Raw genomic sequence first — 17,051 nt, 5'->3', positions numbered from 1 at the left:
AAAATTCATTTATGAAGTAATAACATATAAGAGACAATGGTGAGTAATTTAATCGCCAATTAACTATGTTGTAACTAACTAGGCTTATGTTTGCTTCACATTCAGCGTGTTTATTCCAATCACTTGTACACACGGTCTCCAACACTTGTTAATACAACTGTAAAAACAGCGGGAATTGATTTCAGCTTCACCGGTTATCACATGTTAGGTCACATGTGCAATATGCAAATGCTTACCGGTACTTCCGGCTCTCTACTCACGGATGTTGATTGTTTTACCGTGTCAGGTGGTTTGACAATCTGCATCGAGGCGAGGGTCATTTCAACTTTATTTGCAGAAATTATTAAACTTTATTCAAGGAAAAGAGATACAAATCATGTTTATGTATGGAAATAGTTATTGGAACAGTTATTTAGGACGAAATGCGAAGTTTTATTGTCAAATGCTGGGCTGGCTATCGGACGCCGGTTGACATCGCCAGTGAAAAAAAATGTGAGATCTTCGACTCCGTGTATAAGACGACCCCCCCCTTCTTAGCCCCCTCATTTTAGGTACGAAAAACTCGCCTTATACACAGCGATATACGGTAAGTCAAAGCCGTCGCTATGAAAACTTGAAAAACTTTTTTTTTAAAATCCCAAACTATCAAAAGGCACCAGTTCACCACTAGATCTATCTATGTGCCAAGTTTGGTTAAGATTTCTCTTCTGGTTTTTGAGTTCTGCTCCGGAAACAAAACGTGATGGATGAAGAGCACTCATTCCTACATCCAACTTCCACTTCGTGGCGGGGGATAATAAGGATATTCTTATGTTACACGCACCTTGCTGAGATGCGGCTGAAGACGGCAGTGAAGTTGTTGAGACTGAGGGCAAACAGGACCTCAGACGCCAACTTCTTGAGCTGCATCATCACTGGCGTGTCACTCTGCTGGTTCAAGAACTGGAACACAAACGGAGCATTGAGTTACAGTGTTTGCTGGTGAACACTACCCAGAGCAATATTCCAGCAAAGATTGTGACCTAGGTTTCAGGAGCATTCCAGCCAGATCCTCCTCAACTTTGAAAGGGGTCAACACTTAGGTGCATTCATGAGCATGGGTATGCCATAGTACTGTCGGAAATACCAGAAAAATGCTTTTCTTGCTTCATTAAATAAATATGAAACATAGGGCCATGAAAATGGCATACCGTATTCGTTGAATAAGCGCCCAGGGCGCTCTCAAAATTTGAAATAGGGGGCTCTTATAAGAATATTAATTTGGTGAAAAAAAAAACAGAGTTGAAAAATCTTAAATTTTGTGGTTTATGCTGACAGCCTGAAATGTTTATATACAACAGATACATTTTTCCAGAATTTAATTAAGGGTGCATATAACACACGAGTGCGTATGATACACGAATAAATAAGTCTTGTGTACATTGATCAATCAGAAGGGGTACTAATTGGGATTGTTCACTAGCCAATATATTAGCAAATATCGCAGTGGGCACTTAAAAGAACGGGGCGCTTATTACGTCAAGTACGGTATATGAAAATAAAATAAATCTTAAATGACACTGTGATTAACATAGGAGGTATTTTTACAGGTAAAATGATGATAAACTAAATATTTGTGTTGCCATGCATGCATGAAACAGCCTATAGCCGTATGACCTCACACCAGCCATGTATTCCGGTGTATTATTATTATGATGATCATTAGGATTAACAAAGTTGTTTGCACATATTTCTATAGTCTGTTTCAGACTTTCCTCATTGGACTTTGAAATAAATCTGAACTTGTTTGAATTTTTCTACTGTAAAATTGACGATAGGACTCCTTGTGACTGAAATTTTTCAAACTACAGGTAGGTAAATTGGTAGTTACTCAATATTTCAATAGCAACACTCTGTGAAACATTCTCTCTTGTTTTAACGGGCAAAAAGCATTTTTCTATCATTTCCGACAGTATTTAAGGATTACAATTAGGATGAAATTGGCATTGGACCCATGACCTGTAAGTCTTTGAACACCAAAGGGACATAACTCCGCACAGCCATACATGTGTCGATCACCTTGATTAAGAAGATGGCCTCTTGACTATGGCCTCACCTTACATATCTCTGGCAGAAGCAGCTTCACATACATAGCTTCATCAAGGCGGGACGTGTCCTTTGGTTGCTGTCAATACAGAGTAAGACACAATCAGTCACAGAGATTTGCTCATTAAGCTGCATGAGTGAGTGAGTGAGTGGTTGAGTGAGTGGTTGAGTGAGTGGTTGAGTGAGTGAGTGGTTGAGTGAGTGAGTGGTTGAGTGAGTGGTTGAGTGAGTGGTTGAGTGAGTGGTTGAGTGAGTGGTTGAGTGAGTGAGTGGTTAAGTGGTTGAGTGAGTGGTTGAGTGAGTGAATGAGTGAGTGGTTGAGTGAGTGAGTGGTTGAGTGAGTGGATGGTTGAGTGAGTGGTTGAGTGAGTGGTTAAGTGGTTGAGTAAGTGGTTGAGTAAGTGAGTGAGGTTTCGCGCCGCTTTGAACGGTCTTCCAGTTATATCATGGCGTGTCAGCTTCATTTTGGAGGATAGCCAGAAGTGCTGCAGGTCTTAGACGTTTAACACTTTGGTTAAACTCATAGGTCACAGTGTCATGGAAGTATGATTATAAAACAAAACAAGAAAATAACATGGTTTTATTTGTTGTAGAGATTTTTGTCCATATTATTCACATTCAACAGTGGTGACTAAATCTTATTGGTAACTACATTTCACGTGACTAGGCTAATTGTAAAATAGAGTCGACAAAACAAAGTTAAACAAGTCAAAAGTCATTTCATTTGTTTCTTTCAAATTTTTTTTAGGGGGGCAGCCTTGTAAAGCGTTTAATAATATCACTAGAGACATCCTCTTCGCTAAGGAGATTAAATAAAGTAATCTGCAAGATTGAGGTATCGAATAGAGTGAGTGAGTATGGTTTTACGCCGTTTTTAGCAATATTCCAGCAATATCACGGCAGGGGACACCAGAAATTGGCTTCACACATCGTACCTATGTCGGGAATCGAACCCAGGTTTTGGGCATGACAGCGAACACTTTAACCAGAAGGCTACCCCACCGCCCCAGTATCGAATAGAACTAGTCTCCTCTTCCATTTTACTAGCCCTGTAGGCATTATTAGCAGGCTATCAATATCTGCTAACACTCACTAGGAACTAATGGCTATAATTCTAGTGAGTCTTGTCTCACATCATCAAAAATAAGCATTAAAGGGATATACACTCAAAACATAAATAAATGAAACAACATCTCTTTTCTGCTCTTATGCCTGTCTCTGAAAAAATAGTGGTGGAAGTCATGAGCATCAATCCACGTCATTGGATTATGACGACACAGTCTGCCAAGCCACAAACTAGCCGATCTTCAATGTACTTAGCTTCTACACACATGGGAACTGGGGACCTATTTTAACCCCACCTCTCCACAGTTTAACACTATCAGTGATTCAAGGAGTCCAGAAACTGCTGAGTGCGAGTGTACTCACCGAGTTGAGCACCTGCTTGAGAGTGTCCAGGATAATAAGCTGGGACTCATAGTGACTCCGCTCCGCCTCTGGGTGGTAGATTCTCTGTAAAACAAGAGGCATCAACTGTCACACTTGTATATAACCTGCACTGTAAACTGTTATGTGACAGAAGAGATTGTGGTTTATTTGAAGTGAAAGTGTGGTGCTAGTGGCAGAAAATGATAGAAGCACAGATTTATGCGCTATCCAGTGATTGATAACATGAGCATCGATCCACGCAATTGGGATACGATGACATGCATCAACCAAATCAGCGAGCCTGACCACCTGATCCCGTTAGTCGCCTCTTATGAAAAGAATATGCAAGCATGGGTTGCTGAAGACCAATTCTCACCTGGATCTTTACAGGTAAAATCCTAATGTTAGAAATCCTAATGACAAGAGTTCTGTTTTACTTGTTTGTTTACATCCCCACTCAGCAATATTCCAGCTATATGATGGCAGCCCAGTGACCAATATTGTGAGTCACGACCTATACAATCAGGGAACAAGGACACACTATCAACCAAGTCTCTACGCTCGACTTCATCAACTCTTACGACCGGCATAGGTTGCTGGGGACCTATTCTAACCCAGGATCTTCACAGGTCCAACTCATTGTAAGATAAATGGGACCCGAAAGCCAGTTCTGTAGTGATCATCACTGTGTTGCGTAGTGGAATATAAACTAAAATGTGAATTTCCCTTTCTGTTGTATGCAGGGTAACTAAGCGTGACTCTCTTGATATTGACGAAGTAATTCATATAATAAATGTGGGGAACTAAACATGAATATCTTATTGAAAAGCTAAAGAAACGTAAATCTGAACTAAATATGATTTTCAAAGTCTATTTGCTGCAATCAAACCTAGAAGTTAATCAGTAGTCTAGCTCTATTGTAGCTAGCTATGGTGCGCCCTATTGCAACGACCTATCTAAATGAATGTGTTCTACCTACACCCTACCTTTACAAGCTACAGAACAAATCTGTTGAATGTACGTCATATTGCGATGCCATATCATGCCAATCTGACCTTAACTTATTATTGTTTGTTTGTTTGCTGTTTAACGCCTCACTCAGCAATATTCCAGCTATATGACATTGGTCTGTAAATAATCAAGTCTGGACCAGACAATCCAGTGGAGGACATCATGATCATCGATACATGCAATTGAGATCAATGACATGCATCAACCAAGTCAGCGAGCCTGACCACCTGATCCCGTTAGTCGTCTCAGACGACAAGCAAAGTTGCATTTTACGGCAAGCATAGTCGCCTTTTACGGCAAGCATAGGTTGCTGAAGACCTATTCTACCCCGGGTCTGACCTTAACTCAAGTGACTCCGATTTGCCTCATTTTGCACATGCTCTGACAGCACTTGCCATGTCATACTTTTGTTTTCTCCGCAAAGCAAGTTGCGTTCCAGCTGTCTTTTCCAGCCATCTATTCATGCTTAACATGTCTTCAAACCATACAATATGGAGAATAACTAAGGGTGCGAGGTATTACTGGTATATCGGTTTATTGAGGTTCAATCGCTCCACGATACATATCACAATATCATTTTTTAATGCTCGGTATATCGGGATATTTCACATTTTTATCAAGTGTTTAATGTTAAGAACCAAATACCCAGAGCATGTATTCGTGCGAATTTTTTGAATTAGTAAACATTATGTTGTTGAAGCATCTTGTTTGTTCCATTCATGAACTTCAATTCATACACAGGTGTTTCAAATTGCTGAATTCAAAACTTTGAATCATACAATATATTGTGATATGTATCGCAATTTAGCCGAGTGCATTGTAAAATATTGTGATACACTTCAAACCTCCAATACCAATCTCTAAGCATAACCAATAACAAACTCTGCGTTATTGAGTATACACATTATATAGAGCATGTAGACATGGTAGAGTTAAACACTGTTATACAATATATATACAGGACTGAGTATACAACTGTTTGTGCCATGTATTATACAGACTTACATCCCCCGGATCATAACAATGGTTTCGACTCTTTATTATACAGGGTATATATATCATAGATGCACATAGATGTCTTTATTATACAGTATATTGCATAGATCATAACATTGTCTGTATCATATAGTACATGTTACATGGGTCTTGCACATTATTACACTGTACTGTCATGCATGTTACAATCTTACATTCGTATTGGCAAGATGTAATTGTGAAGGTGTGAATTGTACTACGCTTGGGATGTCACGATTCATTGATTGTACCGATGCATCTGTAGATAATTATCATGACACGATATAAGATACATGTGAATTTATATCGAATAGAAATTTAATTGAAATCGGTATCGATTTGTTCGCGTATCGATTGAGTTTGTCATCGTATTTTCTAAATTTGACACATACGAAAACTTGTTAGTGTCTGACACTTGTTTGAATAAACAGAATCAGCCTTTTTTAAAGATTATTATTTTACAAAATAATCTGCTGATAGTGATTAGAAAACATAATTGTAAATGTGATATGTGATTAAAAAGTTTGCTTCTAAATTTACCCATAAAAAGTCACTATTGCTGTATTGAGATAAGTTTCATATCGTGATCTCAAAATAGAGATAAGTATCGTATCGTGAGGTATCTGTATCGTGACACCCCTACTAAGCAGCAAATGAGGAAATTGGGAATATTCCTAGATTGGGAATAACAAACATATCCGGGTAAGTTTCGAGTCGGAAGTGCCAGATGGCTGATGAACCTGGACTTCCCTAATTTAGCCCCACGCGGAATTAAGCTCATGGGCTTAAAAAAGGAAAATATTTCTGTGTTTAGGTCCATGGGTTGAAATTCTGATACCAATTTTGGAGTGATCTTCCTCAAACTAATACCTTAGCCCCTTCGAAAGGTAATACCTGGCGATGCACTACACATGGCAAATCTAAATATACCTTCAATGAGCATGATGAGTGCAAGTTCAAGTTTAGCAATCCATGAGGTTACTTCCTGTTCAAATGTTAACGCCATGTATAATATTTTCACAGCTAAAACAACTATTTTTCTGCAAAGGTCATCCCCTACATTTTGGTAAGAAAGTGTGAGCGTCCGAAATTGAGCCCTGGGCTTAATTTCGGATTAAATATTTTAAATGAGAAAGTGCTATTTTCCTTAATTAGGCCCAGGGCTTAAATACGTGAAGTCCCGGTAGGATGGGAACTATGCTTGATGGGATTCATCCGGGAAGCAAATGTCAGGGTTGAAATTTGCAGGGGTTAGTTGATGAAGGTGTAGCTTGGAACTGGCTTATGGGAACAGCCATGGTGGCATATGTCTAGATGTCATCACTGTCAGCTCCTCAACATCCCCCATTTCTCCACACACAATCCCCTGAATCCTTTCCCGCAGTTCTTGTGACTTCAAATTACCTGCCCTTGCTTTTCAGTAATATTTTACCGACCAATCAAACATCGAGATAAGGTTGGTTGGTTCGCTATTTAATGCTGCACTCAGCAATATTCCAGCTATATGCGGTCTGTAAATAATCGAGTCTGGACCAGACAATCCAGTGATTGACATCATGCACATCGATCCACCCAATTGGGATCGATGACATGCATCAACCAAGTCAGCGAGCCTGACCACCCGATCCCGTTAGTCACCTCTTACGACAAGCATAGTTGCCTTTTACGCCAAGTATGGGTTGCCGAAGACCTATTCTACCGCTGATCTTCACGGGTCTATTGTAATGTAAGTGCTTCCCTGATAGATCTACAACCTGACCCCTCTTATCATTCCCACAATTTTACTGTAAACAACTTCACTTAGTTGTCAATGCTATCAGACTGACCGCATTGTTTAAACAGAAATAACTCAATCAGTAGCACAACAAAGATACCACTTAACAGGAGGAGGCTTGAACCACTCATAACTGACACATGTGACGAATGCACACATATTAAAAAAGAGATGTAGATGTTTGCATAACATTATAACCATCATAAGTACCATATAACAAAACAACTTATTTACCTAGATTCCTAGATAACGTGTGTACAGCTGATTGCTGTTTCCGGCTTAGTTTACAAGAACATACACAAGATAATCTTAATCCCTCGATGTAAAACAATGCCTAGCAGAACAAAAAATACAATTTAAACGTTTTTATCTCAAATTTCGAATGTGTACTGACCAAGTTTCTTGTCACCTGTTCATTTACCAAAATTCGCTGAAGGGGTAGATCTACGGTGTATTTTTTTTCTGCGCTTGATATTCAAAAATTTTTTTTGAAAAATACTGAATCCGCTAGAGGGGGGTGCGCAATATCCATGGGTGCGCACTATACTCAAGAAAATAGGGTAATATTGTTAGCAACCAGTATCAACTGAGTTGATGTAGTTAACCCACTGGCTGCACGTACTATGAGATAACACCGATGCACAGATATAAGTACTTGAGAACATCTACCCTTGTACACATGATGTAGTTATCCAGGACTCGTTATTTTTATCTTTATCTTACAAGGCCAAGGATTGGCCTACACAGCATGGTCAGACTTTCAGTATTACGTAAACCTAGTCACTATCCTTCTCCTCAGTGTAATGTTCATTTGTGTCGGAGCATGTTTGAAGCCACAACAGTCCGATCTGGTCTCTGTTGGTAGACGTTCAGTCGTAGCTGTCTACAAGATATAGTCAGCCTGGAAGTCATTCATTGCACTTTGAGAAAACTTGGATTGAGAAAACTAACCTCTACAATTACTGACTTGGATTGAGAAAACCAGCCTCTACAATTTCTAACTTGGATTGAGAAAGCTAGCCTCTACAATTACTGACTTGGATTGAGTAAGCTAGCCCCTACAATTACCGACTTGGATTGAGAAAGCTAGCCTCTACAAATACTGACTTGATTTGAGAAAGCTAGCCTCTACAATTACCGACTTGGATTAGCCTGCACAAGTACTGACTAATTCCACAAAGAAATCCAGCCTACAGAAAAATGAGTGACAAAAGCAGTGATGTTATTCTTGGAATAACAAATCCAGTGTACGATACTTCCAATGAAACAGTTCCAGAATCTCCCCCTGAAGACAAGGAACTAAAGTTCCAACTACTATCAAACCAAAACAGCCATTATGAACTAGCAAAGACCAATGAGAACGTCAACATTTGCAATGACCTCGTACACTTAACCGAAAGCACCAGTGCATGCGGTGCCGATTCTCCTGCACAAAATGCCTCGCCAGAAGCATGGGGGTTGACTGACTCTGCAGACACCCCAAGAGAAACACCCAGCCATGGGAATAATGCTTTTATAAGTCCCAGCAGCCACGGTGAGACAGTGCTGCCGAACATGTCACTACAGGATACTTTCAATAATCATGATAATACATTCACAATCACAAACAGAATGGTTTCACGTTCTAACCTTCAAAACGGTTCAGTGAAGGAAGAAGGCAAAGGCATGTTCTGTGTTTCCATGGTTACAGGAGATTCCACAAATGGTGAAAGAGGAACTAATTTCAGGGAAAATGTAACAGGCATGTCAAAAGGCACAGATGACATTACAAACAGGGACCAAGAAAACATCCATCTTCCCACAGGCACCAATGGAGCAAAACTAGCGGATGAAAATTGGTCTATTTTGTGTCATTCAAATGACATAGGTTATCTTCCTAGCCAACGAAATGCATCCCCTGACGGCCAGAGTGTGGACCTTGGTGATGGTCTGGGTGGGTTTCAGCTTCAAGACCCTACATCACACAAACCCTCAAATGGTACCGAAATTAATGCAATCATCAAAATCAGTGAGTACCGCCTTTACATTATCCTTTATCATCTTGAAGATCATGTTTATTTGTTTGTTGTTTAAGACGCACTCAGCAATATTCCAGATTTATGTTTGTGGCCGGAAAATAATCAAATCTGGACCAGACAATCCAGTGATTGATATCATGAGCAACGATCCATGCCATTGGGGTACAATGGCATGTAACCGAGCCACGAGTTTGACCACCCGATCCATTTGGTCAACACTCTGACAACCAGCAGGGGATTGATACAACGAGCAACACATCACATCATTGGGGTATCATGACACACAACCAAACAAGTAGTGGTGGGACGATAAACCGATGCATCGCTATTTTTTACTTCTCGATACAAGTATCACAGTCGCATACTAAGTATAACATGGTATAAAGTATAGATTCTTACCTTAAATGTTTTCTTGAATAAGTGTTACATGAAACACTAATTACTAGTGAGTGAGCGAGCGAGTTGGGTTTAACGCCGCTTTTAACATTATTCCAGTTATATCACGGCGTTCAGCTTAATGTGGGAGGAAAGCCCGAAATGATTCAGGTCTCACACGTTTATCACTTCGGTGAAACCCACGAGCACGGGTATGGTGCTGACAAACCTTGAAACATAATTGGGGCGAACCGGGATTCGAACCCACAATCATAGGTTTCTGGCGTGTCTAAGGGACGCAACTCTGCACAGCGAATCGCGGCACCTTAGACGACTGGGCCACCCGTGCCCCCCTAATTACTAGTGAAATGAGTAGTGAAAATGTAAATATTTTCATCCATTGCGCCATACCTGACACTGCCAACTGTTAATCATTAGTGTGCCAGGTCTTTGGCAATCCCGTCTTTGAAGAAGATGGCTTACGCACCACAGATAAGTGCACATGCAAGTATCGCAATACATATCAGATCGTAAGCAAGGTATCGCGATATGTATCAGATCTAACAAGGTATGGTGATACGTATTGGATCACACAGTTAGCGTATAGTCCCAGTCCTACAAACAAGTCATCAAGCCCAACCACCAACCCATTTAAACATAGGTTGCTGCGACCAACTCTAACCCAAAGTGCACACTGGGCTTCCCAATGACAGTCTGTGACTTTAGTCACTATTCCCAAGCCTGTGTCTAGCAAATTTCTGCTCAGTCAAGTCAGCTCAGGTGAGGTGAAATGGGGTTTAACATCGCATCCAAGATTATTGCACTTATATAGCGACCTGCATGTACGTGTGTGTGTTTGTGTGGCTGTTTGTACAAGTCCGGACTGATGCCGATTTATAGTGCTAGCTCACTGAGATACCATGCCGCAGTTTAACATGAATACCCCACTCAGACACAGTATACTGACCCCGAGCCAACAGTCCTTGTTTTAGCCCCTTATGGCGAGCGCCAGACAGGGTAACAAGTACCATCTTTTAACGTCTTTTGGTATGACGCGGCCGGGGATCGAACCCCGGACCTTCCGCTCTCCGGGCGGACGCTCTACCACTAGACCACGGAGGCGGTCCAAGTCAGCTCAGAATATTAGTCCATATAACACTAAAATCGACTGAAAATGATGATAAGAGCCAAGTTTGGCCAGTAGCCTTAAATGTTTTGGGCAAACAGTGTGATGGGGTTGACATGAGACAAAAGCCCTAACTGACCATCTGAGAGACGGACTGCAGTGTCTTGGTCAGGCCATTGATGACCAGGGAGAACTTGTACTTGCTGACGTTCACCAAACATTCCTTGTTCTGTTTGACGTTCTGTACAGACTGTGTAGTATGTAATCCTGTCTTGATAGGCAACTGAAACAGAAACAAACAGTGAGTAAGTTGGGTTTAATGCCGCTTTACAGTATTCCAGTTATATCACGGCGTATCAGCTTAATGTGGGAGGAAAGCCCGAAGTGATGCAGGTCTCAGACATTTACCACTTCGGTGAAACCCACGAGCACGGGCATGGTGCTGACAAACCTAGAAACATAATCAGGGCAAATCGGGATTCGAACCCACAATCATAGGTTTCCGGCGTGCCCAAGTGACGCAACTCTGCACAGCGAATAGCGGCGCCTTAGACGACTGGGCCACCCATGCCCCCCAGAAACAAACAGCATAATTAGACATGTTACACATTTTGCTTGTTTGTTGTTTTACGCCGCACTCAGCCATATTCCAGCTGTATGACAGCAGCCTGTAAATAATCTAGCATAGACCAGACATTCCACGGATCGATACTGCGAGCAACGATCCATGTCATCAGAGTACGATGACACGCAAGCAACCAAATCACCAAGATCCATTACATGACATAGGTGTCAACAGCAGGTTTAATTCAAGGATGGCAGTAAATCATGTTGAACACTGGACAGAAATACAGGGAAACTTCTCTAATCCACAAAAATTTATCATTTTTGCCATCTCAGATAATGATTTTCTCAACAGTAATCGTCAGGTAGGGTGGGTTCCACACAGCTCTATAGGCTTAATTCAAGTCCTTAATGAGTTGTGTATCTTCTTATTTAAAGCCACACTCATCAGTATTCCAGCCATGCCATTAATCAAGTTAGTTTAGACAAAGTGGTGGTTGATGTTATGAGCAAAGTCTTATGCTGTCACCGTACAATGGCACACAATCAATGAAGTCACCATGACCACAAGATCTATTTAAGCTGCCTATTACAACAAGCACAGGTTACTACTACTAGAGACCAAATCTAACCTGGAACTCTTGAATGGTTGCAGAGGCTAAAACCAAATAGTAACACTGTGTAGAGTTATACGCAACATGTGAATATCCAGGTTAGAATTGGTTATCAGCAACACAAGTTTGTCGTAAGAGGCGAATGTGCTTGTAAGAGGCGACTAATGGAATCGGGTGGTCAAGCTTGGTGACTCGGTTGATGAATGTCATCGTATCTCAAAAGCGTAGATCAATGCTCATGATGTCGATCACTGTATTGTCTGAACTCGACTGTCACTCAAACACTGTTATGTCGAACTTTGATGTTGCAAACTTACGCTGTCTCAAAGTAAAAGCATGGTCCCTATGTATACCTTTTTTATTTATAATTAAATTATTATTGTGTCGAACCTTGGGTAACTTGGAATATTTATGCAGGTCCCTTCAAGTTTGTCACAACAGTGTTTGACTGTATATGAACATGAATTGGGAAATTATTAATTCAACTTTGGGAATTTGTTGACATTGGGTCACTTTGGTTGGACTATCAGCCTCTAAATAAGTCTTGATATATCCTATCTTTGGATTAAAGGAAAGGGCACTTGTCAGAAGGAATAAGGTACAATGTATGAGAGTAAATGAATGCTCATTTTGAAGCGCTAAATAATGACCTGTCATGTATTACTGTCATGTCAGCTGATTTAACAAAAAAAGTATAACTTCCAAATCCAAGGTCTTCCATCAAGTATTTACAGCCTGTATGGTATATATTATTTATATCAGGGTCATAAACAACATTGTGCCATATTCATGACATTCAACAATGTAACTGAACACATTGTAGTTATTGAGCCATTTGTACTCTGTAACCTATTCTTTCTACATGTCCTGAAGTCCTGAGAAGCACTTTAACAGTTAACATAGTGACAGAATTATTTAGTTCAATTTCAAATGTCCCTACAAACACCATTCAGTCTTACGACTGTTAAGAACAAAGATATATACCATTCAGAAATGAAAATATTAAGCTTATTAACATTAACTACAATGCACTAAGTAGCTCTGCATACGATAAGTCTTTTGCAAAGTGAAATGTATATTCATAATATTAACAAAGAGCATGATTTATAATGCTCATTCCTAGACCGACATTTCCAAATAAATATGATATTTAAAATTATTTACACTGATTTACAGGATTTATAATAAACCACTTAAACATTGGTGTACACTGCCAAATATGGACTTGCCTGTATAAACTCAAATCAGGTGTGCCAGTCAATGCAATATAATGCCAAGCCCCTATCACCACCTACACAAATGCATTTTTTAAACCCATACATAGTAGAACTTGCAGCATGATGCAAATTGTGCATGCATTCACGACATGTATATTATCTCTCAACTCACATTCATTGCTAACATGCTTGAATAGACAGGATATTATCCTGAAAACTCCAAATCCGAATTATTATTTGGAGTAGAACCAAATTCAACAATATAATGAAAAAGGCATGAAACGTCGGTTTGTGAAAATCCTTTTGAATTATAATAATGTGGGATTGACAAGTATACACCATATAGCTTATATAAGTGTATACTATAGACACGACAAAATACATGCTATTGGAGAACCGATACAGTCAAAAGTGCAACAGGTCCTTTGCGATGTTCGGCGATTGTCTCCCAATTGACAGGGACATTAGTGACACTAGCTAGCTTATGTATGTTTATTTTCTATTATTTACAGCGTTTACAGGTCTATCTCGAATAAACACGACTTAAATAGTAAACAGGTGTGTGTGTCAGTCACAAGAGAGGTAATAGCGTTGTTACAGAACCAAAAACATCTAACAATAAACGCGGTGTCAACATATTCCCATATCTTCATAAATAACATTCTCGCAGTTGACATCTGTGCCGAGGAAAATTCATTCATAAATTTCAGCGACGATGCCTTACATCCCTTGACTGACGATCGCACGATCTGTGCATCGTCATATGCACGTGTCGGGTACTAACCTGAGCGTCAAACCGAGCAATGAGTGACTGCACCCATTCGCCCGGTTTCTGCGTGGCCATCGCTCAAGGTAAATACAGTATAAGCTTGTCTTCACTTCGCTAACATTGCGGCCATCATGCCTCCGTATTTTTAATGAAATCGCGCGCATGCGCACTCGAGACCCTCACTCCATTTTTGGTAACGCACCTTCTAACATATTTATGACATCATTGACCGAGAGCGAGTCTGACCCGGTTTTGATACCACCGCGGTCATCATTGGATGTTTACGAGCCGCCCCCTCACTCATCTGATAACGGGATTTGCCGATGTTTCCCGAACGCTTGTTTCCCGAAACATTTCTGCTAAGTAACATATTCCCAACTATATATCATGTATGAGCCCCGACCATTTAATAAATAAACGATATCACATATACGGCTAGTCGCATGTCGTGTTATATTAATTTGAAAATATTCGTACTCCTTGAGTGGTGCTTTTATCATCTGAATTTCAAACTTCATTTAAACCAGAGACCACATATCGCTATATGGTCTCTGTTAAACGTAAACAATATTAAACGTGTTTTGTATGGAAAGCGTTGTTTTTTTTCTGTTTGCTTATTTAATGTACAACCTTAACAAAAAAAATAACTAACACATTTAGATAACATATATATATATATATATATTACTGGGAGTTTTTTCTTAATTTAATTAGAGAGTTGAATGAAAAGTACCAACTCTTACAAACCCTAAGTGGATAATATATTTATATCTACTGGTGGCCAACGATTGAATTTCAAGGTTTTTTTGTTCTAAAGAAGTTATTTAAATTTATAATTTTCACAAAATGGATTTAATTTTTTCGTCTTTAAAATATCTGTATTAAATTTATGAATCATTGGTACTAACTCAGTCCCTTCATAATGTATGTACACTTATATATATATATATATGAATGGTGTATTCGGAACTCAATGGCCCTTCCTCGTAGCCCACGGATTTCAATTTGCATTCAACCGGCGTTCATTCACACGATGAGCCGCCTCCGTGGTCTTGTGGTAGAGCGTCCGTCCGGAGAGCGGAAGGTCCGGGGTTCGATCCCCGGCCGCGTCATACCAAAAGACGTTAAAAGATGGTACTTGTTGTTACCCTGTCTGGCGCTCGGCATTAAGGGGCTAAAGCAAGGACTGGTCGGCTCGGAGTCAGTATACTGTGTCTGAGTGGGGTATTCATGTTAAACTGCGGCATGGTATCTCAGTGAGCTAGCACTATAAATCGGCATCAGTCCGGACTAGTACAAGCAGCCACACACACGCGTGCATGCACGTCGCTATATAAGTGCAATAATCTTGGACGCGACGTTAAACCAAATTTCACCTCACCTCACTCATTCACACGAGGCATGTAGTCATAGACAAATGACACTGAAGCAGTTGTAAATCCTTTTAAGAGACCAGACGACTCACGGTCTAGTTTGTCTCGACATTGTTTGTTTGTTTGTTTGACGCCGCATTCAGTAATATTTCAGCTATATGACAGCGGTTTGTAAATAACTCATATAGGACCAGACAATCCAGTGATTGACAAAGTGAGCACCGATCCTCGCAAATTTGGATACGATAACATGCATCAACCAAGTTAGCGAGTCTGGCCACCCGATTCCGTTAGTCGCCTCTTATGACAAGCATAGTTGCCTTTTACGACAAGCATGGGCTATATGACGGCGTACTGTAAATAATCGAGTCTGGACCAGACAATCCCGTGATTAATATCATGAGCATCAATCCACGATATTAGGATCGATGGCATGCATCAACCACGTCAGCGAGCCTGACCACCCGATCCCGTTAGTCGCCTCTTGCGACAAGCATGTGTTGCTGAAGACCAAATCAACCCGGATAATCACGGGTGTCTCGACATTGTAATTTCCGTCTGTGTGGATGAGACATTATCGAATCAGAATCAGCAAAGATGGTACATGAGAATATACATATAAAATATGTATGCAGGAATTTTAAGATGAGGTGGGTTTGGGGGTCACATATTACCCAAGTCACGAAGACGTGATTTGGCCGAGAGTGAGTGAGTATGATTTTACGCCGCTTTTAGCAATATTCCAGCAATATCACGGCAGGGGACACCAGATATGGGCTTCACACATTGTACCCATCTGGGGATTCGAACCCGGGTCTTCGGCGTGACGACTGAACGCTTTAACCACTCGGCTACCCCAACGCCCCGATTTGACCGAGTGCGTTATCATGTAAAGTATCTGAAATAATGCAACCCCTAGCCTAGTGGTTAAAGTGTTCGCTCCTTATCACGAGGGCCTGGGTTCGATTCTCCTCATGGGTACAATGTGTGAGCCTATTTCTGGTGTCCCCCGCCGTGATATTATAATATTGCTAAAAGCGGCACAAAACCATATCCATTCACAGACTTTAGCATTAAAAACTTAATATTAGCGATTGACATTTCGGGGTATACGATGCCACACAAACTAGTAAGATCATGCAGCGTATATCATTTAATGCTCTTATAGAGTGAGTGTGTTGGGTTTAACGCCGCTTTTAACAGCATTCAAGTTGTATCACGGCGTGTCAGCTTAATGTGGGAGGAAAGCCCGAAGTGATGCAGGTCTCAGACGGTTATACCACTTTGGGGAAGACTTTTCTGAAGCAGATATTTCATCACTCTTGTCAATTAAAGCGGCAAAAATCAAAAGCATTAACTACTTATAACCGTATTATAAACACATTTCAGCCCCTTGGTGGGTCAAAACACATAAAAAAAACAAAGTTTTGACTAAGATTATGTGGTCTCTGAAATGAAAATATTGTTAGAGATTTTTTTTTTCAATTGTCTTTTTAAATATAATAAAAAAGGATAATCTCTTCATTCCAGAAAGTGAAAGGGAAAAACGAAAGAAATATAGACAAGGAATTGTAAGACTTACTTGGGAGTTTTCGGATATTATTTGTTTGTTTGTTTGTTTATTTGTTTGTCAGTTGTTTAACGCCGCCTCAGCAATATACCAACTATATGACGGCGGTCTGT

At 40.3% G+C, this 17,051-nt stretch overlaps 2 protein-coding genes across 4 annotated transcripts in view; one reads left to right on the top strand and one right to left on the bottom strand.

Moving 5' to 3' along the window:
• Nucleotides 1-14,160, bottom strand: part of LOC124150824 (neurofibromin-like) — a 113,220-nt gene extending 99,060 nt beyond the window's left edge. Inside the window, exons 1-5 of the mRNA XM_048401210.1 lie at nt 14,011-14,160; nt 10,971-11,114; nt 3,514-3,597; nt 2,096-2,164; nt 824-942 (exon numbers count right to left, since the gene is read on the bottom strand). Coding sequence (XP_048257167.1) covers nt 824-942; nt 2,096-2,164; nt 3,514-3,597; nt 10,971-11,114; nt 14,011-14,070 — 476 coding nt within the window. The 5' untranslated portion in view covers nt 14,071-14,160. The remainder of the gene's footprint in view (nt 1-823; nt 943-2,095; nt 2,165-3,513; nt 3,598-10,970; nt 11,115-14,010) is intronic.
• The window catches only part of LOC124150825 (protein spinster homolog 1-like), a 44,145-nt gene continuing 35,124 nt past the window's right edge, over nt 8,031-17,051 (top strand). The window contains exon 1 of one of the 3 annotated variants that reach the window (XM_048401214.1): nt 8,031-9,320. In XM_048401214.1, the coding sequence (XP_048257171.1) occupies nt 8,513-9,320 (808 nt within the window). In that variant the 5' untranslated portion in view covers nt 8,031-8,512. The remainder of the gene's footprint in view (nt 9,321-17,051) is intronic. The other 2 variants (XM_048401212.1, XM_048401213.1) reach the window with 2 other exon arrangements.

Source organism: Haliotis rufescens, unplaced genomic scaffold, assembly GCF_023055435.1.
Source record: "Haliotis rufescens isolate VD_foot unplaced genomic scaffold, xgHalRufe1.0.p SCAF_21, whole genome shotgun sequence".
Lineage (NCBI taxonomy): Eukaryota > Metazoa > Mollusca > Gastropoda > Lepetellida > Haliotidae > Haliotis > Haliotis rufescens.
This window is presented reverse-complemented; position numbering and strand designations above follow the sequence as displayed.